Source organism: Staurois parvus, unplaced genomic scaffold (genome assembly GCF_062004578.1).
Source record: "Staurois parvus isolate SC_StPar_1 unplaced genomic scaffold, SC_StPar_1.0 ptg000154l, whole genome shotgun sequence".
Classification (NCBI taxonomy): domain Eukaryota; kingdom Metazoa; phylum Chordata; class Amphibia; order Anura; family Ranidae; genus Staurois; species Staurois parvus.
Window position 1 is genome coordinate 19,347,357 of NW_028317950.1, and position 27,436 is coordinate 19,374,792.

At 39.1% G+C, this 27,436-nt stretch overlaps 1 protein-coding gene across 3 annotated transcripts in view; it reads right to left on the reverse strand.

Annotated features, from left to right (window-relative positions):
* Positions 1-4,403: 4,403 nt before the first annotated feature.
* ELK1 (ETS transcription factor ELK1) overlaps positions 4,404-27,436 on the reverse strand; it is a 45,246-nt gene continuing 22,213 nt past the window's right edge. For all 3 annotated transcript variants that reach the window (XM_089675169.1, XM_089675170.1, XM_089675168.1), the window contains 3 exons: positions 25,511-25,912; positions 22,473-22,574; positions 4,404-20,807 (listed from right to left, as the gene is read on the reverse strand). In XM_089675169.1, the coding sequence (XP_089531295.1) occupies positions 20,709-20,807; positions 22,473-22,574; positions 25,511-25,912 (603 nt within the window). In that variant the 3' untranslated portion in view covers positions 4,404-20,708. The remainder of the gene's footprint in view (positions 20,808-22,472; positions 22,575-25,510; positions 25,913-27,436) is intronic.

Below are 27,436 nucleotides of genomic sequence, written 5' to 3' on the forward strand. Positions count from 1 at the left end.
TGAACTCTAGAAGCTGTGCCTAAATAATGTCAGGCACAGGGGAAAAGAATAATCAACAGTATTGCCTGATGTCTCACTGCAGCTGATCCTTTCATCATCTCTGACCTACAATGCCTTGTTCTGCATTGTCTTTCTGTGTGTAGGCAGTCATCTTGGTAGGTTCACATCTGTGAGGGAGTACATGAAAATCACACTCGATCCCGTACTTGCATGTAGCCACATACAAAAAGTGCTGCTTAAAGAAAATGCGTGGGATGCCATTAACTCTTTATGACACCCCTGCACACTGGAAACATGGTGTGATTTCACGCACACGGAAATGCATGGTGCCAAAGTACCATGTGGTTTCCATGTGGCCGTGCTTTGAAAAAGGTGCACGTACCTTTTTTCCTACAGGAAACGCAAGTAAAGCAGCCCATTCGAATGAATGGGCTGCTGTGCCCGCACAAATGTGGCACACAGAACCACATAGATGTGGACCTAGCCACAGATCCTATATTGTACATATACAGCTAGAAGGCCATAGGTAGAGGAGTGCCTAGGCACACTAACATACCAGGAAGTGCACTGCTAAGGTACATTTTGAGGGTGTTGCTAGTTAGTCACAATTACCATTTCTAGATGTTTCCTATAACATAGCAAATCTTCACTTTTTGAGCTTAGGTCCTCTTCAAAGGATTATAACAATAAAAGTTACAGACAGTCTCAAAGAAAAAAAAAAAATAAAAGCAAAAAAAAAAGCCCAAAAGTGCAGGACCCACAACATCCAGAGTACATTTTGTTCTTGTTTGAGTGCAAGCTATTAAATTGAGCAACAGCAGCCAATTTTCCTTCCAAGAGTGAATAAAATCCATACTGACCATATTTATGGCTGAATTCACTAGGATGGATGAGTTTCAACTTGACTCCTTATTTTATCTCATAATTTTCACTATAAAATATTCAGAGTATAATTATCTATTTGCAGCGTGCTTGTTATTTTTCTGCAAGAAAAAAGCATTGAACCGCTAAAAGCCTTATTTTTCATACATATTTTATGTCAAGGGTACAGTATATTTAAAAAGAAGTGATCAACATTCACCAAACATTCATAGCAGGTCAATTTTCCTGGTGCATGGTTTTTAAATGACAGTGACTGATCTGCCATCAGTGAGTGTTGGGTGATTTGAGGCATTTTCAGAAGTATTGTGGTCTCTGCAAGAGGTAATAAGTATCTTTGTTACACTTAAGCTGCCCATAGATGGATTGAAATTTGGACAGTGAAGCAGAGACCTGTCGAAATTCGATCCATGTATGGTTGTTCCTGCTCGATAGAAATCAATCTAATGACCAAGAATGTTGGAAAACATTTGTCGATCAGCAGCTGCAGTCAGTCATCTGCAGCTGCTGATCATTTTATTCTGACAGCAAAGGAGTCGCACTGTCAGAATATGATCTCCCAGCGGGGAGGACTCCTCTATCCACCTCAAATGTGTGGATGAGGAAATCAGTTTTGTTTTTTGATTAGTCCACTGGCAGAGCAAAAAAAGATATGCCCATCACTTACACATTAATTATTATACTGTATATGCATTTAGCATGAAAAAATATATCTGATGCAAGGGCCTCTTCATAGTAACTCATTCATCCTAGTAAATTGAGCCTAAAGGCAATTGTTTCAATGTCTTCACTCAAAACATTCCTAATTATTTTTTCATATTATTATTTAAAATATTTTTTTTTCATATAAAAAATGTAAGTGTAGAGCCAGTCATACATGGAGCGAAATTTGGCTGGTTCCCCATGAACTAGTCAAACTTTGATTCATGTATGGGGAGAGAGGTTGTACAGAAGTTGATCTACTGATTGACTTCTGCACAACCGCCCTGTTGGATTTTGCCAGCTCGATCAGCGCCGCAGGCCTGCAATGCTGATCTGTGTAATTTGGTGGTGGGGACGTCTCTCAACTGTCTGAATACAATAACTCAGTGGGTGGAATTCCCCCATCCATATTGAGTGTGTTGATGGGGGGATTGAATCAGTTTTTTTTTCTTCGTTTAACCTGCTGGTTGAATTAAAAAAAAAAATTACTAATCTATGGGCTGCCTAAAACTTGTATTTCTTACCTCTCACTGTATCACAATACACACCTAACAATACTTTCATCTGCTTTTCCTTTTAGAAGGATGAAATCATCTTTGGTCAGGCATCATCCAGGGTCAGCATCTACTTCCTTGGCTGAGATGTTTTCTCACACATTACCAAGTCATGTAAATCCTTGTGTTTATGCAGTTCTGGGATGTGTTTACAAATGGCTGACACAGACCAACCCCTGCTTTAGCCACTCAACTTCTGGCTTGCTATTAAGTTACAAAGTGCAAGTCTGAGTGATCACTGGAGGAGAGGCTGATGACATCTTATCCTAGACAAAGTCACCTTTCTGGAGATCAAAACCTGCTTTTTAGTGATAAAATGTGCAGCTTTTATTTTTTATATGAGTGTTTGTGAACATTGTGATTGTGACAGTGTACATGTATTTTTCTTTTCACAGAACCTAGTTTTTCAATTTGTCATCAAGACCTCCCTTTACTTTTGTTGAGATAGATGTACAGATAAGAGTTGACCAATTTCACTGGACAGGTAGTCATTTGCACACTTTTCAGTTCCTGCCACCCTCAAACCACCTTCATTTTCAATATCTTGCGATAATCTCCCATCATTTTATTACATATTTTCATGTGTATATTATTTAAAACTCTTTTATGCAATCCAGTTAAAAGAAAAGTTCTGAAATATAAAAAAACAAACATTCTTACTCACCTAGATGGATGCAGCATCAGTCCCGTCGCCTCTGAGGCTCCGTTCACACTAATGCGTTTTTTAGTGCTTTTTGCAGAAATGCACTACAGTCTATTTAACATGGTTTCCTATGGAATATGTTCACATCTAAGCTTTTTTATGCTGCTGCGTTTTTGTGAAGGGTCAAGGAGTTTTTTCAAAGCAAAAAGCAGCGTTTTTGCTACAATACAGTTCAATGGAGAACCTGCTGAAATGCATGGTAGTGCATTTTTGTTGAAATTTGCATTTTGTATTTTTATGCTGCCCAGCAACCAAAACAAAAACCACTTTAACAAAAAAGAAAAAAAAATAGCTGAACAAAACACAAAATACAGTAAAAACGCACTACCATGCATTTCAGCAGCTTTTTGCTTTTAAAAAAACTCCCTAAACGTGTGTAGAAAAATGTAAAACAAACTGCAAAAAGCACTGGAAAAAGCATCAAATGCAAAATGTATATGTGAACCAAGCCTGAGACAGAAAACTGAGCGATCAAACACCACTGATCACTCAGTTTCCGGTCTTCACTGCCCTCTAGTGCTGAATGGAGTGCCAGGCTGTGGAGGGGTTGGGAGCGGCTGGCTCAGGCTCTCAGCGGATTGCTGAGATGCTGAGCTAGCTGCTGGTCCAGGCATCTGAGCGGATCCCGACTTTACAACCTGGCTCGATCCAGAGCCTGGACTGGTTGCGTGATGTCAGTCGACAGCCAACTTTATCCTGCTGTCAGCTGAAAAAGAATCACAGGAGTGAAGAAAAAAAAGTGCACTCCTGTGACCCACAGAAGAAGTAGTACCAGAAGAGCCTTGGCCCAACTTCTTCTTTAATAGAAATGCGTTCATTTTGGGTCATGGCCCTTTAACACTTTAAGTTTCTCTATGAGAGAAGCATTGGGTTGCTGATGTCTCCGTCTGAAATTGCTAGCTGCTTGGCAGTCAAGTCAACCACTTGTTTCAGTTTTTTGAGCCATCGGCCCAGGATTAATTTCTTTGACCTTTCTGAACTTCATACCTGTTCCAAACAAGTTACTTAGAAATGATTAAAGCAAGCATATCACCAAATAATCCAGACAACTAGCATTTTCAGAAAAATGTCAGTTATGGAAACCCCATATTTCTCCCACTTAGAATTTGATAGAGCAGGACAAAAATAAAACCTTCCTGGCCGTATGTGTCATTATAAGGGAGAGTTCCCTTGACTTCCTGTAAGAGTAGAAGAATTGATGGGAGATCATTTCAACAGGGTTTCATACAAAAACAGGAAATTGCACATTTTTAGCAGAATTTCTCAGTGTTTTTATAGCTGTCCATGCCATTCTGTCCCACTGACAACTGTTTACCACATTTCTTGTGTGGCCATCAAAGGGACAGGAATTGAAGGTAAAATCTCCCCAATGTGATCACAGACAGAAATAAATACCTGACAAAAATTTTAACTCCATCATACATGGCTGGAGTCATGTTTTTGGTAAATAAGGTGATGTACTACTTTATGATACCTCAGGTTGAAAAAGTTTCAACATTCTTTAATGTATGTTTTATCCAGGGATCCTGTGCAGGAAAAGAACAAAAGAACACCAGAGCCAATGATTATTTTTAAAAAATATATTTACAGATATAACAATATAGAATGATTTACAGTGTCCTCAAAGGCCTTCATAAAACGTTTTAAATGAACAATAGCAGAAGAGTGAAAGCAGCATAGAGACTGAGAGCGTCTCTTCATCGGTCAGAAAAGAGTATCTTACTTTTCAGCAAGAGAGGCTGGGCTTGTCTGGAAATGGACAGTTGGCACCAAATCACTGCAATAATGGCATGGTGGGGAAGCAGGACAGAAAGTCCCTGACTCAATACCCTGCAAGAGAACTTAAGGCATGCTAAACAGAGCTTAAGACATGCTAAAATGACATGTAAATTTTGTCTGAGAGGCCACTTCAGCATGTCCTAAGCCCACTTTAGGGTTCTTTAGATGCTGCAGGTAGACCATCTGGAGGAACAACAGAACTTGATACCTCAAAATCAGTCAGTTACTCCCTTTGATTCTTCCACTGTTCAGTGACTATACTAGTCCATAGCTATGTCAATTGAGGATTCTAAGATATTAAACTGCATCTTACATGTGACTGCCAAGACATTTAAGGGTTTGTCTACCCAAAAATGATATTTTAGTTATAGGTGAAGCCTAGTGGGCGGAGTCAATCCCGAATTTCTAATGTGTCTCAGATACTCCAACAGTGAGGTCACCCTGCAAAAAATTCTTGACTCTGTTCCTGTCCACTTGGGAGTTTGGGGGGTTTTCTGCTCACGTTTGCGTGTTCCATTTCCTCCTGTTACATTCTGCATGATATAAAATAAATAAAAATCCAGCAGGCAGAGTAGAACACATCATACTGGGCAAAGCAGGTATGCAGACCAAAGAACTAAGTGCTGAGACCTCACCATAGAGTCCCTGAAAGATGGAAGACATTGTCAGGTGATTTACCTACCCAACATCTACCAAACACTAAAATATCAGGCTTTTATGGACTGACCCTTTAAGATCATTTCCAGGGGCAATGGTGGCTCCAAAGTTATCATGTACGATCAAGACCACAGAATTTTCTACACCCAATTTTTTCATATTGATTAAAATGGAAAATAGTTTCAATAGTTTAATTGGAATTATTTAAAGGTAAAGTACTTCTACATTTAACTTTATATACATCTGTGTAAATGATATTATAACAGAGTATAATATAAAAAAACACTACTTAAGACTAAGGCGAGTCATACACATATACATTTCCCTTGTTCAGCTGGTGTGCTGAACAAAAGAAATCAAATAGATTCCTTCATCCATGTTAAACAGCACACAGGGCCAGGACAAGGGGTGGGCAGGAAGGGCAGCTGTGAGTGAGCATTTTTGGCAGTTGTGCTAGAAGGGGTGATTTAGAGGGGGGGATTTGTACTCCCAGGGTGGATATGTGTTAGGAAGGAGGATTTGAGGGGCAAGGATTTGTGCTAGTAGGGATCATTGGAGAGATTTGTGATAAAGAGGACATTTTCAGGGGGAGGAGGATTAGTGCTATCAGAGGGGATTTGGGGGGATTTGTGTTAGGACAGAGGGATTTTGAGGGGGGGAGGATTTATGCTCACAGGGGAAATTTGAGGGGTAGTGGATTTGTGCTAGGAGGGGGGATTTGGTGAGATAGAGGATTTGAGCTGGGAGAGGGGATTTTTAGTGGAAGAGGGGGAATTTTTGTTTAGGGAGAAGTTTGGCTTGCAAAGGGAATTTGTGCTTACGGGGTAAGTGTGATAATTAGTGCTCGCATTTTTGTGGATGGGTGGGAGGGGATTTTGTTGACATATAATACTCATATATTTGGGGGGGGCACGCCATTTGCCATCTTCACCCTGGATACTAGATTACCTTGTCCCGGGAATGACAGCATGAATATAGGAATCTCATGAGTCAGCTACCACATTCTGACAGCCTTCACCTGCATCTGATTGGATTAAGTTTTTCCATAAAAAAATCACACTAAGGCAGTCCAAGGTTGTACAGAAGTCCATACATGGTTCAAAATTCGGCCGTTACCCGCCAAACCAGCCGAATCTCGATCCATGTATGGCAGTCTTAAAACATGAACTTTCCTATCTAGTAGGTCATTTCTTTTAGAGATAGATCTGAATAAAACCAACAACAATTAAAAAAAACACTCTGATTTTCTTATATTTCAAAGTATAATTTTTCTTTTAATTAATTTTTTTAGAGATTGACCAGTGGGATCAAAAGGTTTGAACTGACCAAACATGGTATAATCCCTTTTATCTACCAACAATTATGTAGTGCAGTACAGCTAGTTTTTTTTTTGCTTTTTTTTTTTTTGTTGTTTGCATATTGTCACTGTTGCCTCCACATCTTCCCATTAAACCTCTCCCACTTCAAATGAAATTTAGCCACACCCATCATTCCATGCATCACATGGTGTGATTCGATTAGTTCCCAGGTATGTTTATTTTATCTGCAAATGATTGGGTATCCAACGTGAACAGGAATTCGCTTTTCCTGAAAGGATAATTGGATTTAATATTAGTACAGTTTATTGGGTGAATGTTCTCAACCTCTGTAATAAAAAAGTCCAAAAAATGTCATAGGAAAATCTCTCCAATGGACAGAGACAACAACACAAATACTTTTTCTAGTAGACTTGGGGAAAGGTTGAATAAGTTAGAAGGTAAGTATTTTATTGCTGTCTGTATCTGCTTGTTTTGGTGATATCTTTTCTATCAATTCTCATTCTGGTGTTGTCAGCACAAAAAGTGATAGGCAGTCTCCCCAGTGGGACGAAGACAGAAATAAAAATGTAACAGAGTTTCTGATCCTTCCCCATTCTAAAAACTATAAACATTTTTTCAGCTAGTGTTTACCATTATGGATTGTTCCCAAGTATGGAGGACACAGGGTGTGTGACAGGATAAATAGCTTTGTGGAAAAGCATTTGTATATGCTGAGACAGCATGTATGCATATGTCACTTTTACTAATGCACACAGATACTGTCTCAACACGGGAAGAGGGCCATCAATTTACAGTGACTGGTGCAGTCTGTCCATATCAGCAGCCTTTTTAGCTCTCATAGTCAATAAATATAAATCTTTTTTTTTGCCTTTGAACTGGCAGTTCAGTGAACTGAAAATAAATAATAAAAATACTTGCATGATACATAGTTCTTTTCAGCAAAAGCAATATTTTTCCCTTTAAAGCATAAATATATTCCATAACAAACACCACTAAAGTCAGCATTAAGAAAGACTTCAGCGTAGTATTAAATTCCCTTTAAAGGTTACGCACCCCACAGAAAGAGCACATTCAGAAACCACTTCACAAAAATATTGCATAAGACTTGGATTTGTCACCTGAACAAAATCTGAATTACTAAAACCTTGCATGAAAGTCCTAACAGAACTAGAGCTATGTAAAAACTGCCTAAATATTCCATTTAAATATATATATATATATATATATATATATATGTATATATATATATTATATATATATATTTTATTATTATTATTATTATTATTTGGCACACGAACAGTTGGGCCATGGCCAACAAAAGAGCAACAAATGGCAGCATGGTGCCACCACGACATGGAGAACTCAGCTGACACATTCACTGTCAGCTCTAAAAAAAATGAGTCTGTTAAAGTTCACAGCAGCTTTTTATTTCAGTTGCGTTAAAAAATTTGCAGCTTCATTCTCAGCTGGGTCAAGGGTAAATAAACTGACCCGCAAAAATATCGCTTTAATCGTTATGTGAAATGGTACGGCATTGTGGTAAGCAGCATTTACCATTTTCCTTTCCACTAACTAAAGTTTCCTTTTGGCAATAAGTCTTTATTTGAAAGTAGCCTTCCATATGACTAAACTACCCTTGTATTCAGTGATAATTATGCACCATAAATGGACATCATTTTCTCAATAGGCAAATTTACAAAACAAGCTTAACAGTAATTGGATAGAAGATTCAATAAATAGTGCTTGATAATTAACTGTTGGCAGCCTCAATTAAACTAATGCAAATGACCATTTTTTTCCACCACATGTTACAGTAAGGCCCAAAATTAATTCAAATAGTTCAGCCCTGGATGGGTGCTACTGTACTTTTGTATTTAATCAAAGTTTCCTGTAATGAGATCTAGCCATGCCTGTTTTGTGTTTCTGTGCCTCAGACATAATATTGGAGGGACAGTGAAACAATCATATAGTTTTGTAAAGTCTGTGTAAGTTAGGCAGAACTGGAAATTTTGAAGGAGATATTTTGCCACTGGAGTACGCAAGAGACATAAAACTCCAGTATGTGATCTAATTAGCTAACAGCCATGCAAAACTTAAATATATTTTGGGTGGTATTGCCCTTTACCTATAAAACAAATCAACTCTGTATTGCTTGGCCAAAAGTATGTGGACACACCTCTACACTCCTGACGTTAGGTGCACAAAGTCAGTTTCATGAAGAAATGGTTTGATGAGTTTGGCATGCAGGAAATTTAGGTTTCACACAATTAACTCAAGTCAGGGCACAGAGCCCTGACCTCAATCCTATTAGACATCTTTAGGATGAATTGGAATGCCAATTGTGACCCAGGTGTTCTCATCCAACAGCAGTATATGTCTTCAAAAATGCTCTTTTGGCTCAATGGGCACACATTTCCACATACACATTCCAAAATCATGTGGAAAGCTTTCCCAGAAAAGTGTATAGACACAAAGGGAAGGCCAACTCTATATCAGGGTGATGGTCAGGAGCCCAAAAATATTTAACAATAGAGTGTATATAAAAAGAATAATAGTAGGTGGAAAGGCAGTTTGTCAAGAGATCAGCATCTGCAGTTGAAGTGTAACTGACAGTAGTATAATTGAAATAAGTAATGAGGATAAAAATAAGATATCACACAAAAGGCCAACAGGGAGAGCAGTATTCCTGATAACATGGGCAGTGCCATGACCCTGGATGCATTGATCTCATATCTTAAGTTTATGGGAGGTATTAAAGCTAACAGGTATTTTGGACCACCAATCTTTACCAAAACTTGAAATATCATTTGCAGGTAGACTGTTTAAACCTTGGTGGTGTACTGTGTGTATTTCCCACCATTTGTGAACTCTCCAGTTCCTGCAGCATAAACAGCCAACATTCATCTTGTTTTGTTTTTCTATTGCTGGTGAATTGAAGAATTAAAGTGCTCCATATTATTAACATGGTGATTAAAAAGTTCACCATCATTAAAATTGATATTTCAGTGTTTGGAAGATGTTGGCAGGCTCAGCTACCTAATGATTTCCCATATTTTTCAGGGACTCCAGAAGTGAAACCAAGTGCTTGAGTCTTGAGGTCTACACAATCCTTATATTGGGGTCCCACTATCCCTGTTTGATTTATTAATTAATTTGTATGTGACAAAGAATGCAAGGAAGGTGTGGGAACACCCAGTAAAAAAAGAAAGAAGCAGAATCAGGAACATATGGTCTCACTAATTGTTCACCCATAAAGTAAGAAGCCACCAATGTAATGCCAGTAGACCAGACTCCGACTATGATCTATTTTCAGGTGCACTTATATTTAAGGGCCATGCAGCAAACCAATCAGAAATCTTTATGAAATGTGAACTGGAATTCTTTTCTTTCTATCTGAAAAACTGAGGAGTTGGCTAGCACATTATAAAGGAGTTGATAATAGTAATAATGGACATCAAGCATCTAGCTTGCCACTGGGACCATTTGGGGTTTATTTACTAAAGCTGGAGAGTCCAAAATCAGACTCCCTTCTGCATAGAAACCAATCAGCTTCTAACCTCAGCTTGTTCAATGAAGCTTTGGCAATGAAACCTGGAAGCTGATTGGTTTCTATGCAGAAGTGAGTCTGATTTTGGACTCTCCACCTTTAGTAAATAAACCCCTTTGTGTCTTCTTGGGATCACAAAAATTTTGACCTGGTCTATAGAAACTCAAACTAAATCCTGGAGGATATTATTTTCTTGTTTGGAGTTATCTGGAGTTAGAGCATGGCTCCATTTGTCTCTGTTATAACTAGAACCTAGGTGGGATATACAGCAAGGACTCAGTAGGATAGTGCCTTACTGAGTGTTTTATTTAAGCAAACCCAATAATAAATATTATTTTAAATTCATAGTATGATTTGTAGTCAGCATGCTGATTGGAGTTTTAAAGACTCCAATGATACAATGCTTCCAGTAGCCAAACCTTTAAACGAAACCATCAAATACTTAATTCCATGCATGAATTGACCTATCAATGGTAATAAGCAAAATAATATATACAAAGGTAATTCGTAAAAGCAAAGAACAACTTCTTAAAGGCTGATCTTCAAACAATAAGATTGCAAAGAACCACACACAAATTTTTGCTGGGTGGGCTGGGGAAGGGGAGTCCATTAGTAATCCAATTTAAAAACGTAAAAGAATAAATGTACCTTTGTTTAAAAAAATGTGAATTAATGGTTATCTTATGCTCCGTATCTGCCTAATCTGCAAACAGCCTAGAAATCTCAACTCTTCTAAAGCGTACAATTATTTTTTTTTTCTGGCTCTATTTAAAGCTATCCCTTTAGATATACATATCATTTACTCCTCCATGCTGGTCAGGCTTAACCTGGAAAGTCTGCACATGTAAAGAGATGCCAGAGATACTTCCTTTGATAAAATTCAGTATACAGACAGATCCATGTTTGCGTATGAATTTTATAAGGAATTTGAAGGAAATCTGAATTGGCAGGACTCTCAAAGATCACGGTAAAGCTCATTCAGGAAAAAACAAATAAAGGAAACTGGTACTAAGTTATATATGTAAATTGGAATGCTCAGGAATATATATATATATATATTCATCTAATGTGTATTAAAAGTACAATTATTCTTTATCCCAAACTAATTCAATCAGTTGATTCCTGATTACTGACATCGGGCCTTTCTATTGAAATATAATCTATTTCCTTCATGGATAACCAATCAACTTATTCTTCCAATATGTCTCAGCAACTTGTCTTCATAAAATTTGTTGCTCTGGGTAACCCATAGAGCTAATCTCCCTTTCATTTATGAGGTTCAATTTAAATGTAGTTATTAGTCCTATGAGGGTCTTTTCCCATCAGAAAAGGCCTTTACATCACTTTTCAGTTACAAATTTCCTTGCGCTTGCTCGAGTTTAATATCATCTCCCCTCATGGGGATCTCACCCAGATTATTATCATCTTTGAAATCTGAGAAGAATCAAAAACTGAAAAAGATGACATTTTGTAAGTCACACCACCGTGTACAGGCCTTTCATTCACTAGGAAAGAGTATTTCAACTTTACTGTATCCTAAAATGATCTGCCTGTGTCAAGAGTGACAGGTGCAGTTTAAAGGCTGTAAACTCTTTTTCCTTTAATGGGATTGACATGTGGAACTTGAAGAAAGGAAAAGTGTAAGAGTTGCCTGTAGAAACCAGTACAGTTTTAAATTCTTTCCCCATCTCCATACAAGAGGCCCAATATGTATGGTGCACTAACAGGCTGGTTTTGCTGCTTAAACTTGCTAAGTACCACAGATATTAGGAAAAAAAAAAATAAGTGTATGGAACTCAATTAACAGTTTCAAGCTATAATACAGCTAGATCAAAATGCTACCAGTAACACTGGCTGTTATACACACAGGTAATATGGCTTCTAATAGACTGGCTAACACTGCTGGCCAATCAGAACATAAGAAGAGACAACGGAACAAGAGCTCTCACATGCAACATTGTCTATAAAAATGTAGTGTTCCTATAACTTGGGGAACTGAAATTCAAGAGGCTAAGCCATCACCATACCACTGTATGCAGAGAATCTGCCATAGCCAAACTAGTGAAAAGAAGATATAGGGGTGGTACACACTGCAGCAAATGGGGTTTACAGGGCAACTCAGATCAAAATTGATATATTTTGATTCTGCTCCCCTCAAGGGAGGATATTCTTACAGCAGCAAAGGAAACTGGTACGTGACTCAGCCAATGGATTCTAAAGATATGTTAGTTTTTTGATGGAGTGGACCTCCAAAGATTGTTTTAGTTATATGCAATTTTTGGGTATTACACAAATAGTGTTTTTGGCATAGATGGCTATTTGGAACTGGCCAGTCTGCAGAGCATGGTATTTTTAACAACCATACCACAGCTACAGTTTTATCAAAACTTCCAGCCTGTAGAAAGCAGCAGGGATATGGTAGGCAGATGTGCTGGCCCATGAAGGGCAGCAAACAGTTCATAAACCATAATTCGTTGTTTGCTAGGGGTATTATGGTAGGCTGTCCAGTTCTTAAAACTACAGCAGATATGTACCTATTATTCCATTGTACATCTTGCCATTAAAAGGTTTACCCATACAATTCCCCAAAAATTGCTTATAACTGCACCTAAGTGGTGTCTTCCAAGGACACCTAATCATTGCATTTCAAATGTTGCCCATACAAGTATCTATTTCTATCTATTTCTTCAACCACTTTTAGACAGCTTACAATTGCTAATACATTTAAAAGTGATTGAAAGAATGAAGACAACCTACTATTAACAGATTGGACTAACCAGCAAACTTTTTTCATTGTTAGAACTGAAATCAAATAGAAAGCAATTGAGATCAGGCAACCTGACAAGCAATCTCATGGAAAATGATTGGATTTTCCTCTGTGTTTAATCTGGTTTTCCATGAGAAAAATTGTGGATAAAATACTGGATTGTATTTTGATGAAAATTCTAGAAATCAACTTGGATTGCTTCATGTATGCACAGCATAAATGAAGAGTAATAATTTGGCTGCTATTGGCAATACCAGCACTTGTCATTTCCTCCAGTTTAGTATAAATTTAAATATAAATAAAAATAAATATAAAGTCCACCACTGAACTAGATCATCCAAGATACTTTGTGGTTCTTCACCATAAACAGGTAGACCCATACTGCTGAGTTGCGTTGTATTCATACTCTTTAGAAACGAAGTTCAAATGAGTCAAAAAGCCAGCATTGTTTTTAAAGTGCACCTGTCCAAGAGCAACAAGGCAATGAAGCAGTATGGTAGGAGAAACCAATGATTCACCTAAGTTTTTCCAATATTAAAGGTTTTAGTGTATTTTGGAAATATATAGTTTAAATCTTAGTCTATTCCCAAGTGTGTCTGTACTGTGCTTCTCTCACAGTACAACCTCTTTCTAGAAGTAACACATACCAGGAGTTAAATTAAAGGCAACTGCAATCTTTGTAACATTTCTTTTAGATATGCATGTAAAAGGGATCATACTCCTGTAAGTGATCTTACCCATTTTTGTGCATAGTTTGCAAATAAATATGAACTGTGGGTGGCCATATTTGCTCTTGGTTTTGCCTTGTCGCTTATCTCAGCACAAGTCTACCAATTAGGAACCATCTGCAGGTAAGCAATAGGGGCTTCTGATTGCCAGGGATCATGTGATGAAGGCTGCCAAGGTCTAATGGGGAAGCTTGGAAGCACTTATTTTATTTCATAGCAAGAAAGAGGTTGTTTTTATGTAAAATAATAAAAATGTGAGTTGGCACTACTGACAGCTACCCTACTGATTTATGGGAAGTGTGGATTTTAATAAGTTCAATTTAATGATCCATGGCAAAGACCTCCCAAATACCCCAAACCTTCATATAGGAAATGTGCGAACCTTTCATTCTTCACAGCATGTTCCTTGATCCAGTGATACAAGTGCAATTTTTAGATGGTTTCCTAAAATAGTTTTTCAAGCCAGATTCTTTGTTAAAAATGTGCATAAACAATGCCGGGCTTTTCATTCACTCCAGTGCTCTGCTGGAGACAGTTACCCTCACTTTTTGATCTGCTGACAATGGTTTCACCTGTCGGTTTCCTGTCTAGTAAAATGCCAGAAGGACAGAAAACACTTTTGGCTGGACTTACGCATTAAGATAAATCTCTGCATCATTTAAAAGGTTAACAACGGAAAACAGGGCATTTAAAAAAAGAACATCCTAGAAATCTATATAGCCCCCTCCCTATTTCATATCTGTAAGATATTTTAATGAGGTTCTGTAGCTGTAAGAAACAGTCCACACATCTGAAATAGAGTCCACACAAAACATATTCAGGTTTCACAACAAAATGATGTTCAATTTCCCTTTATAGAAAGAGAGATGATCTTTGAAAGACAAAAAAAAACCCCTATTAAATCACACAAATCTGCTGTCAGATTACCAGGGCTGGATTTAAATGAATATATCTGGAAGGCACACAGCCTTAGGTGGACCTGTCAGTTTTGAAAGCTCTTTAAGTTTGTGATATACATTTATGTCCAAAAAAATGGTGATTTTCTGAACTCCATCCTGACTCCTGGCTAGCAATTTGGCCTACAGTGAGCAGGATAATTTTTTTATAGGAGCAGATGTTTTTGACACAAATTTCTTATTATGTACATCAACACATGTCTTTGATAGGCTATTAAACTGTTTTGGAGCCATAAATTTATACATGACAGTAATATTGACAATGGCTTTTGGAAATTTATACTTAGGGACTAAGGTTCAAGATTTTAAGAGGAGGGGTTTGGGTACGGGTTAACAATAAGGGATAAGGAGAGAGTTTATGTTAATTCAGGAGCTTGTGTTAGGTTGAGCGTTGAAGTTAGGATTGGAGATTGAGGTTTAAAGTTTAGGCCAATTACAAACAGACACAAGTCCAAAGATGTACTTTTGTCTGTTTCTGGTTGGTGGTAGGTCTTTGTGCCTAACTCTTGAGTCTTGAGACAGAGGTCCTGTAAGGTGCCAAAATGTTGGCTTTTGATGCCTGTTGCTTTATCTGTCTAATGGACAAGACTTTCACTATGCCTATTTCACTATATTGCTGGTGAAGTTTCTTATTTTTGTAGAGTAAGCTGACCTATCAGGTCAAAATCTCAGTATTACCTGTTCAGAAATGTAACCCCTTTGGCGATAAAATAGCTGCCATGTGTGTATTTCAATTGTGTATTTAACAATTTGCCTGGAGTTTAGTGTTTATGTTTAGGGGTAGGGTTTGGAAAAATAAAACTTTTAATTACTGCACAATTTATTAGCAACAAATGTGATATAATAAAATATTTGCAGTGATGTACCTACCTCCATAAACCCCCCTCTATCCCTCCTCTCTCCCCAAGCTTGATATTACTACATTTTGGAGGAATGGAGATTCTGATCAGTAACTTATAGTTAGTAGTAGGTGGAAGATTTTGTAAAAGGGATAAACACAGGTATGTATTAGGTATGATTTAAACCAGGCACAGTAGACCAAACTCTAATCCATGCAGCCAGTTGTTACTGTAGCTCCAAAACAGTTAATGGTTGGCCAATAAAGCACCTTAGAAAATTTCATAGCTTTCATCCAAATGACTGATGAAAAGACTACCTTAAAAAGTGACAGGTACTCTTTAAGGTTTCCCTTGTCAATTAGAATAAACCTCTATTGCACACTTCCTCTAAACTTTAGTAGCATCACATAGATAAATGTAGTGATTCTATTCTATACACAATTGTAACAGACAAATGTTCTTTGCTGATGGATCTAAATTATACCACACAATATGGTCAGCATATGCAAAGCCACCTCACAGCTTTTGACACCTTAAGACAAAGGCTCAGCATGCCAAGAACTTGATCCAGCCCCACCAGTTGTGCTTGGCGTCTCCAGCAGCAAAGACTACAGTAGAACATTAGATAGTCAGCTGAAGAAAACGCTGGAAAAAAACAACTTGTGGCCCCATTAAAACAAAGCCAGTACGGGGCACACTACTTAGGAAAAGGTTTTTTTTCCTCAGAAGCCCTTTCAAGGACAAGACGCCCTTGTGATTAAGAGAAAGGCCTTAGGAATATAGAGGGGGAGCCTCAGGTGTCACACGCTCCAAGAAATAAAACACGAAAACAAAAAGTTACCCTGAAAAGTCAATAGAGAAGAATTGTTCCTGGGCTCCCCCTGTCTGGCATCTGTGGAACATTCCTGAGGAGATCTTTGGAATAGGTGACCTCAATCACCAAGAGGGAATGTGATACTCTTCCGTGATTGGCTAAAGAAAGGGGAGGAGGGGTACACAACAAATATTAGAATATATACATACAGAAAGCACAGAGTAGTATAGTACTAACTATGTTCTGCAAAAACAGATAAAAGGATTGTAAAAGGAGGCATTTATGGCAACTGTAGGGATTTGTGGTTGCCAATCAATCGTAAACTAACCTACAAATAAAGCCAAACTATACAGTGATCATTACAATAATTAATAAAGTGACATATTCATTAAAACATATTATGAATCAAACTGGTATAGAACTTTCTCTGGAAAGCATGTACAACCTGATTGTACTGTTATACTCATTTATATTTCAGTTTTCCAAATTACCTGCCGGCTTGTCACATTCCTCAGAAACTTCAATAGCAAGATTTCCCTTGTATTGGCCGTGCTTTGTCTCCTTCCACAATGCCCTAAAGGTGGCCACAACTGTACCAGAAAGGTCACTCTATGATTCTTTTTACCAAATTGGACAATGATCATATTGTGTTTGTGGCCAGCTAAGGGCTAGTGTACACAGGCTTACGAAATCAAGGTCAGTTTGATATATTTGTGCTTTGTTTTTATTCCTCCATATGAGCCAATGTGAATCCATGTAAAAACAGGTTAAAATTCTAAAAAGGGAAAAAACATGGAACAAAGTATTCAACACTGAAGGAATCTGTCATGGCAGTTTGACAGAACCAGAGGATTCAGTAGGGATCTTGCCGCTGAAGTAGCTGGGTGACTTAAAGAGGCAGTGCATGACTCAGCTTGCTAGTAAACACACAGAACTGAAATATCGCTTTTGGGGGGAGCTGACCTTTAACAAAGGACCTAATTGCATGAAAAAGAAAATAATTAAAATTTTTAGATAACCAGTTGACAGCTTTGCCTACTTTCCTTGCAACAGGGAAGCAGACAGTATGCAAAATCCATCACTTGGCACTCTCGGGCACTACCTGGCAATCAGAATATGCCAAAAGCAGTCATAATGTAATTTTTTTTAAATGCCTGAGTGTAATGTCAGCTGATTTCTAAATTGGTGGCTATGGGTTTCTGCACTTTTGACACACCAATAGTTCTTTGCAGAATAAACCTACCCAAGCTTGCACTCACCCCCTTCATTCCCTCATTCTTTAACAGCCTAGCTCATGAAGAATCTGAGCAGAGACATCTATACCTGGACCACAGCAACTAAGCTCAACTCTTCTTATTTATCACACCCTGAAGAGGAGGAATAGCCACAAACAGCAGCTACATTTAAATTTACATGTACCCATCAATTAGAGGCATATACCTGCATTACAAAGATTACAGATGGAACCTGATTAGATGTTATAAGCAACACAGACATTTTCTATGCAGATGCTTCATTACTCTGCCTTTGGCATCACTCAAATGGGTGATAAAAGAGATGAGATGAACAGCAGTGAGGCAGCTGGAGGAAAACTAACTACACTTTCCACAGCAAAAAATAAAGGCAAAGTCCACCCAAGATTGATGCTTTACCTTGGGCTGAATATAATTTAAAGTGGTAATAAACCCAAAAACATAAAATATAATATTGCAGTGTACCAATTTTTAGACGTGGTAGCTGCATTTATTTTGTTTTATTTAGACATATTTTACTTTATTTTCACTTATTGATCCAGCCATTAAGTCTGTTATTTTTTTACTTACTTTTACTGAAGCTGTCCAGAAAATGTGGCAATTAGAGGGTTGAGAAAGCTTTTTTGGTCACATTTCTCTTGTGGGTCACAGGAGTGCACTTACTCTTGCTCTCCTGAAACCCAAAGTCAGCTGATAGCGGGCTATTGCCCACTATCAGCTGACATCACAGAGCCACTGCAGGTTCTGGAAGGATCCTGACAATATTGTTGGAATACAAACAGCTGTCTGATAGATTGACAGATGGCTCTGCCTTTCAGCATGCAGCTGAGAGCCAGAGCCAGCTGCTCCCACCCCCTCCTTTCCCCGCACGACAAGTGAGTGCTGACAGTCACTGCTCTCCACTCTGAGTGTACAGAGAACTGAGTGATCAGCAGTCATGTGATTGCTCAGTTCTCGAGCTTATAGTTGACATCAGACAGCTGCGATATCACACTAATGATGCAGCATAGAGGTGAGTATAAATGTTTGCTTTTTCCCAAATCCATACTTCACCTTTAAAAAGTATTAGCTCGAGTTCAGCTTTAATTTGTTGGATAAGTCTAAATCTGCTAGTACATCTAATACTACCCTCCCTTCTAGACTAACAATGCTGTTGTCCAAAGGTGTCTTAGTTGTTCCTCCAGTGGAGTGGATACACACTACGAAAGAATGTGTGTTACTGGCCAGATCATCAAGTGAAAATCAAGGAAAAAAGGAGAAACAAAATGCAGCCACCACATTTAAGTATAGGTAAGCTGCAACATATTACATTTTGTTTTTGGGTTTAATACTATGTTAAGCCACCTCCTGCTCCAACTTCTTGTTGCAGCTATTATAAGGGTTCTTCTCTCTCTCACTCACTTTTGGAAATAGTGTTCCCAACAGATATAAGAAAGTGGTTAAACAAATCAGCACTCATTCGATTTGGGTACTATAGTAGGAACCACGAGACTCTAAAGCTGGAAAAATCAGAACTTGGAAATATAATCAAAAACCGTGGATGATTCAGCTCACCAGCATCTACCAAATACTGAAATATCTGTGTTAGGTGGGCTGTCCCAACTTTTGTTTTTCAGGGCTTTAGCAATATCTACATGTGACAGCTAAAAAAGTGCAAGAATGAACCTGCTTTTCATCTGCCCTACAGAGATGGACAAATGGCACCATAAAAGGCGATGAATAGACAGTTAAACATTTCAGTAGAAAAGAAAAAAATATGGTTGGTAACACAAAGTCTAAATTTAGTCTCTTTTCTTTTCAGCTAAATCTTTTGCTGCTTGACAAGATGAGGTGACAAATTGTAATGTGTGATAGGCTCAGTTTTCTGGAATCTCTTTCCAGATATAACATTGATTTCACACCCCAAGAACAAAAAATTTGTCTTCCTAGAAAAAAATCACACACAGGAAAACATCAGTAGATCATCTGTGCTAAGTGTTAAATAAACATTTTCACATATTAAAGATGTCACGATTCCCATGAAGTGCATCAAACCTTTTCTATTTTGGAGGCAAGCAACATTCCTAGAGCTACGTGGCATTCATCCTTTTTTTCAAGAGTTTATTCTTTCGGCCATCTTATATCCTGATGGTTGTATTTGCCAACAGTTTTATATACTTTGAACATTTCCTCAAAGATCCCCACACATTCGTTTTTGAAAGTCTTTCTTTTGGTTATTTAACCAGGCAAAATCATATCTTTTTCGATCTTTAAGAGCTTTAGGCTCAACTTCCATATGGAAATATCTTAAAAAATAGACAGGACTCATTCGGGATTAAGTTTTCCCTAAACTCCATCTTTTTCTTTGTTCTTCATCTCAACAGACAATGGATATTAAGATTTCTAACTTCTTCTGTGCTGGTAACAGGCCCACTTTTGTTAGTCTATTTAAAAAAATCTGAACCTGTTATTTTGTGCTGCTCATGGAAAGCAAAACTTGAGGAAAAGTCTGCTATAAAATATTTCAGTGAGTATAATGGAGGCTCTGTAAGTTTGGTTTATCAAAATAATTTTTCAGACTGCATCCTGCAAAGCTGAGCTCTTTATACATCCAGTGCTTTTTGTGGCCTTCAAACAATATTTCTTGAGGGAGAAGTTACTAAGTGTTGGTGGATGGTTCCTCATCCATCACACAAGAAAAATAAAAACCTCTCGACCCGAAAAGCCAGTGATTTCCATCTTTGTGTCACAAAAACACATTTTATTTCTTGACCTAGAGTCACATTCCTTTCTTGTTCACAAATACATGATTTGCAATATAACTGTGCTCTTTAACAACATCTGTTGTTTGTCACTGTAAGCTCCCACACATATATACTGGATCTGTACTGGCTTCACAGACCTCAGTATAAGAAAACCTTTTCTTGGTCAACAAGTTTGGGAGTGCGTGGACATCCGTGGTCCTCAGACAAGCTCATACGTAAGGTCTTCCACTTTTGTGTAACTTGATGCATTCAAGATTACATCACGGATGACGTACAGTCATCTTCCAAGGGAAAGGCAGAGTGTGTCCGAGCAGGTGTTACAACACAAAAATTACATCTCTTTCAACAGATAACGCAGACAAAAAGCTATCATAGATCCCAAGGCAGGCCGCATGGGTGTTGGTGCGTTAAGAGATAAAACATTGTGTATTTAAAAAGTCTTAAGAGGTCACAGCTCTGTGAGTTCCTTATGGCTTCTGAGGTCCAGGAGATAGCACAACAGGGGTGGACAGCCCATCAACACTGAGAGTTGGAACATGGATCTGGCTGTTTCCATTGGTTGGGAACTGCAATTCAAGAGAGATTTTGGGTCAAGCTACTTATACATATGAAATATCCAATTTCTGTTTTTTTACAAAGGGCAAATGACATTCCTCCCTGTAGGAAACAGAAACACCAGTTCCCTTGTTTGCCCCAAATATGTGTTAAGAATTGAGATACTGGGGTTTATTTACTAAAGCTGGAGAGTCCAAAATCAGATTCCCTTCTGCATAGAAACCAATCAGCTTCTAACCTCAGCTTGTTCAATGAAGCTTTGGCAATGAAACCTGGAAGCTGATTGGTTTCTATGCAGAAGGGAGTCTGATTTTGGACTCTCCAGCTTTAGTAAATAAACCCCACTGTGTCCAATCTGGACAAATGTCTACAGGCAGTACAAAACCTGACAGACATTCAAACCTTTTTCCCACTGTCCAAAAAAAAAAAAAAGTTTCATCAGTTCATTTAAGGTAGACTTGAAAAAACTTTTTTTTTTAGCCTGGGATAAAGTAGGCCATAGTAAAACTCCTGTTTTTTTTTTCTTCTTTAATTATTTTTTTTGTCTGTGTCCTTTTGGGGAGAATTCCCTTTACTTTCTGTCACAACAGGAAATAACAGAGTATCTCTCCAAAATGAGGGGAAATTCCCTCTATAACAGTTGTCAATGGAACAGGAATTCTCATTGGAAGATTTCCTCTCATCTCCTGTTCTATTCTCTGTCCCAGGGACAATGGTCGCTAGGACAAATAGGGTAAATTTAGTTTAAAGGTTTGTCCGTAGGCCACCTTCACACCTGTCTTACAATGATTACATGCTAGAACTCCAATGGGGGTTCCCAACAATTAGCTGAGAGGAAGCCTCATTGATAGCATTGGGAGGCCACTGGCTCCTGCAGCTAACCGCAGCTGCTCACATGTAATCACTCATGCAGTGATTACCTGCAAGTGATTGGCCCTGGAAGCAAACCGTCTGCAGGCGATTGCTGCATGAGCGATTACATGTGAGTGGCTGCTATTGCATGAGCTGGCACTCTCCCATTGCTTTTAATGGGGCTGCCTCCCACAGCTAATCAATGAAAACCCCCGCTGGCTCATTGCCAGTTGTGAATGTGGCCGTAAAAGCACTTTAAGAGGGGATACTGGTCACATATCTTGCTATGCAAAGAATATTTAGATAAAGGTTTGCAAATCTATATAATACATAATAATACAGTAATCAAAATGTGTATGTTTACCTACTAATGGAAATATGGAAGCTGCCACTGCTGACCTCTTTTTGAAAACACTAGTTGATGGGCTGTTCCTGATTTCAGTAAATTCTGAGTCACTGATCTGGATCAAGCATACTGTCAGTATTGTCTGAACTCCTTATTTGCATACTTGTTCTGGGACAGGGATTGGAGAACTACAGAAGTCAATTAATCAGCAAGACAACCAGGACACTGGCATTTTCAGAAAGAGAATTCAGCAATGCCATCCATCGTATTTTTTTGAGCATTTTCTTTAAGAACACAAGTCTGTACAAAGATAATAATGAAGTATAAAAGCAGAAAAATTGAATTTCATGCTGGTGGATTCTAGTGACAGCTTTTACACTTGATAGGCAAATCATCTGCAATTCTACAGCTGGGAAACTACACTATAAGAATTTTTCTTCATATACTTCACCAACCTTGCATGAAAACAAAGCATTACCTGGAAGGACAGCTTGGCTGGACTTCGGGGAGCTATTGGGCTGAGTGTACTCCAGAAGTGGATAGAAGGAGGCAGGGAGCTTGGGGTAAGCAGCAGAGGAGTCTGAAAACACAAAGATTAAAGAAATTTCAGATAAATTTTTTTCATGAAAGTGGACTTTATCTCAATCTATCAGCTACAAATCATTTTGGCTTATATTCTAAGGGCATGACAAAAAGTGCAGTGACCCATGGTATCCAATTGGAATGTATTTTTACTGCTGTGATGCTAGACCAATGTTTCTCAACCTTTTTTCAGTCAAGAGACTCTTTGTGCATAATTTTAATCTCAAGACATCCCATTCTAAAACGTAAAACCTAAACAATAGTTTTACATAATGCAGCAACATCCATGTAGGAATCCCAACATTAGAGGTGATATATGATTCCAAAGAAAATATACCTTTGCACTGGTACTGGCTAGTATTCCAATGTTTCTCTTCTCCCTCAGTTTCTCTCCCACTTAGCTAATATCAGCCCAGTACTGACAGACAGGGGCAGGGGAGGGGAAAACAAGGATGCTGTGCAGGCGCCTGATGTCTTCCTTATCAACTGATGATGTAATTGGTTGTTAGGATGCTGGTGGCTAGATGGTTGTAATGGTGCACAATGAAAACCTATGGCTTTGTGTAACTAAAAGGCAAGCTTGCATACAATTTTAGGGCAATTTTTAGGTATTTAGCTAAGGCTACCCATGGTGCCTGAGAACCCTGGTTGAAAAAGGCTGTTCTAGACACCTGAAGCCCAACTGGCTGCTACAGACACATTTGCACACTGATTTAAGTTGGCCACGTAGTCTGACCCTGCCTCTGATTCAATACCCCATAGTTTGGGTGGGTGAAGCTGCTACCTAATGAGGGTGATAATGGGAACATTCAATCGTGCCAATATAATTATTATTCAGAGATTCTGCACCAGCTAGGAAATCTGTATATCACCTCGCCAATTCCCTTTTCTTAATAAGAGGAGTTAAGAAAGGTGGGAACCATGTATTTGCAACCTCTCATCCAATTGAATCAATGTAGAGGATGTCCCTCCCTAAATATCATAGGCATGATATTTGGGGAGACATCTGCTCTTCTATATCCAGCTTTATTTAACAAACCAGTAAGTCTATTTTTGCTGCTCACTTGTTAAACAAGATCCTTGCGCTTTGATGAATATACTCCATAAGGCTGCATTCACCCCTAAGTAAAGAAATTTTAATTTTTTTGAGCTAATGCTGTCTGCTTCTGAACTGCAGTAACCTGCAGCTTGCAAACAGAATGGAGTTCAAATAGGGACGAGGAAAGAAGAAGGTTCTAACCCAGGGGTGGGCAAACTTTTTGACTTGAGGGCCGCAATGGGTTCATATATTGGACCCGGGGGCCGGACCAAGAGTAGATGAATGATGTGTATGTGTCATCCATAGTAAGTATAGTAATATTCCCCCATAGTAAGCATAGGAATTAATCCCTCATATAGTAATTCATCCCCCATAGTAATTCATCCCCCATATAGTAATTCGTCCCCCATATAGTAATTTGTCCCCCCTATAGTAATTCATCCCCCATAATAATTCATCCCCCATATAGTAATTCATCCCCCATAGTAATTCATCCCCCATAGTAATTCATCCCCCATATAGTAATTCATCCCCCATATAGTAATTCATCCCCCATAGTAATTCATCCCCCATAGTAATTCATCCCCCATAGTAATTAATCCCCCATAGTAATTAATCCCCCATATAGTAATTCATCCCCCATAGTAATTCATCCCCCATAGTAATTCATCCCCCATATAGTAATTCATCCCCCATAGTAATTCATCCCCCATAGTAATTCATCCCCCTATAGTAATTCATCCCCCATATTAATTCATCCCCCATATTAAGTCCCCAAGTCCCCCCTGTGTCAATTCACTTACCTTTGCTCCGCGCGTTCCTCTCGCCGTGTTCCCGCGCCTTTCCGGTGTAGCATGAAAATCTGTCTCCTATGAGGATCTGTCCCCCTCGACGTATTTGCGCATGTGCCAGTTTCAGGCATTAGCAGCCAATCGGCGATCTCCGGCACATGCGCAGATACGTCGAGGGGGACAGATCCTCATAGGAGACAGATTTTCATGCTACACCGGTCTTCAGGGCGGACTGTGAGAGGAGCCTAGCGGGAGCCTAGCTCCGCGGGCCGGATTAAAAGGTCCGCCGGGCCGTATACGGCCCGCGGGCCGTAGTTTGCCTATTGCTGTTCTAACCTCATTGTTGCTTGTCAAGAGGTACAAAAGATGGTACTGTCTTCATTACGTTTTTGCCACAGCAAGGGGTTTGGATAGGGGGTAGGAAAGCAGATGCTGAAGAGATCTATAAGTCCAGTCATGAAGTGCTGATATTTATCTTTGGTGCGGCCTCCTTCTAATATCCTGGAGATATTTCTAAAATATTCCATATTAACAAAAGTACAGAAATTGGAAGTGCAGGTGATACTGTAACACCTTGCAAGCTGATCCAGGCAGCACTGATAGCACAGAGTATACTAGTCGGTACGGCCTGCATCAAGGCTGCAGCAAACGTTTGCTGATGTTTTGCACTCTTGATATGAGACCTCATAGGGTTTGGGATATGAGATGGGAAAGCAGATGCTGCAAACTTCTATAAGTATACTAAGGCAACATTATTAAATAAAGATGGTGCTACCTTCTATGAAGCTCCTATAAACATTTCTAAAATAAACTCCTTATTAGTAAAAGTGCAGGTTTTGGAAAGGCAAGCAATACTGTTGTGTTCCCAGCTGCCCAGGCAGCACTGATAATACAGAATAATCCTATTGGTCTGTCTGTTTCTGGCCTGCAAAAAACACTTCTGGCTTGAGACAGTATGGGGAGAGCAAACAGTGCAAACCTCTTTGAGTATAGGCAGAAAGTACTGATGATATAAACAGATGGTACTGCCTACTTCTGACCCGCAGTTAATATTTGTAAAAAATTTTGGCGAATCCGTCAAGTTCTGTTTTGTGTTTCACTCACCAGTGAATGAGAAGTGATAACCGAGGATGCACTCCCAGGAGCCAACAAAGAATTAACAGCAGCATTCATCTTTTCTTGTCCAATCACAGTAGAGAAGGGGATTTCCAGGTCTTTTGGCTTCTTCCCTTTTACGGGATGTCCTTCCTGTGGTGGGTTTGCTGGAGGTGCCTCCTCTTTCTTCTCTCCTTCCTGGAGATCATCCTTAGCTTTCACTTCCTCTTTCTCTGGAGAATTGATGACCACCAAGATCTCCTGAGCCAGTGGCTGCTCTGAGCTAATAGTCTTTATCTCAGGTAGAGATGCAAGAAAGACCTGAGGTTCGGAGAGGTCTTCCACATCGGTAGATGCATCTTCAAGAGGATCCTCCACTTTGATATCAGGAGTTGGGGGATCCACTGTGACCTATGGGAAAAGAAACAATCATAATAAGTGACAATACCTTGTGAAAAACCAAAAATGTAGTGGCTATCATTAATAGCACCATTAGAGATTATTTAACGAAGAACTCCAGTCCAATGGAAAGCAAGATATTGGTGTAAAAATTAGGATCTGCTAAAATGTTTAAACATATTTAAAGTAGAACTCCAGTCCAGCTGTACACAGGTGAAATACGTTTCTGTCAACTCTTTTACCTGACAAAATAATTGTAAAACTATTTAACTGGTCTTGTTCACACAGCCCTGCCTCACAGTTCATCAAGGAAGGTGGCATCATTATTCACTGTAGCATCTCCCAGTGCCTTGCTGAAACATATGGGATTGACAGCATTGTGCAATACAAGTGGATTGTCTTGCTGTGCATTGTACACCATGATAATTCTCTTCAGAGCTAGCACTCAGTATTATAGAAGCTAAATATTTTTTCTGGTTTTCTGGAAATATTAGTTGCTGAGCATTCCCCTAATTTTACCACAATATGGAATAAGAGTAGGCACAAAAAGGGGCCTATAACTACCTTTATTAGCTTTTTTTCTGTAGAGCTGTGGATTTGGAGCTCTTTCACAGCCACCCCCACCCCACATATACCCACCATACCGTCTCACTAGGCAATTAATGCTCCATTCATAGCACTTGTAATTTTTCTAGTAGAATTTGGCAAGAAGTATACGGTCAGTCAGAATATTTATTTTTAGTTTTGGATAGAATAAGAAAATTCCCCCACTGGTGATATTTCGATTTACTTCTTGTGTAGTCACTGAGACAGGAAGTGAGAAACAGACAGCAATAAAACATAACAGAGACAGTAATTTCTCTATCTAAACAATTGAAAGAAAATTTTAGCTGGAGTTGTGCTTTAAACAGAGCTCGATCTAGGGAGTTCTGGGTTGGGCTGTGCCCCCCCCCCCCCCCCCAGATTTTAGCTGCACCCCTCCCAGGTCTCTTAGAGTACAGCCACTAATCAATGAGCCAGTTTGATGCAGACAGTTGATGTAAGGAGATTGATGGTAACAATCCATATAAGGGAGAACCCTGATTCTGACACCTGATGTAAGGGGGAACTCTGATGGGGGATGGGGACACCTGATGTAAGGGGACACCTGATGTAAGGGGACACTCTGATGGGGATACCAGATGTAAGGTGACACTCGGATGGGGACACCTGATGTAAGGGGGCACTGTGATGGGGACATCAGATGTAAGGGGGCACTCTGATGGGGCCCCCTTATGTAAGGGGGAACTCTGATGGTGACACCTGATATAAGGGGAAACTCTGATGGAGACATCTGATGTAAAGGGGACTCCGATGGGAACTTGATGTAAGGAGGACTCTAATGGAGACCTGAAAGTATGGGGGCTCTGATGTGGACTTGGATGTAAAATGGGCTCAGATGGGGACCCAGATGTGAAGGGAGACTTCTAAGATGGACTCTGATGTATGGAGGACTCCTTTGGGGACTGTGATGTAAGGGGGGGCACCAATGTAAGG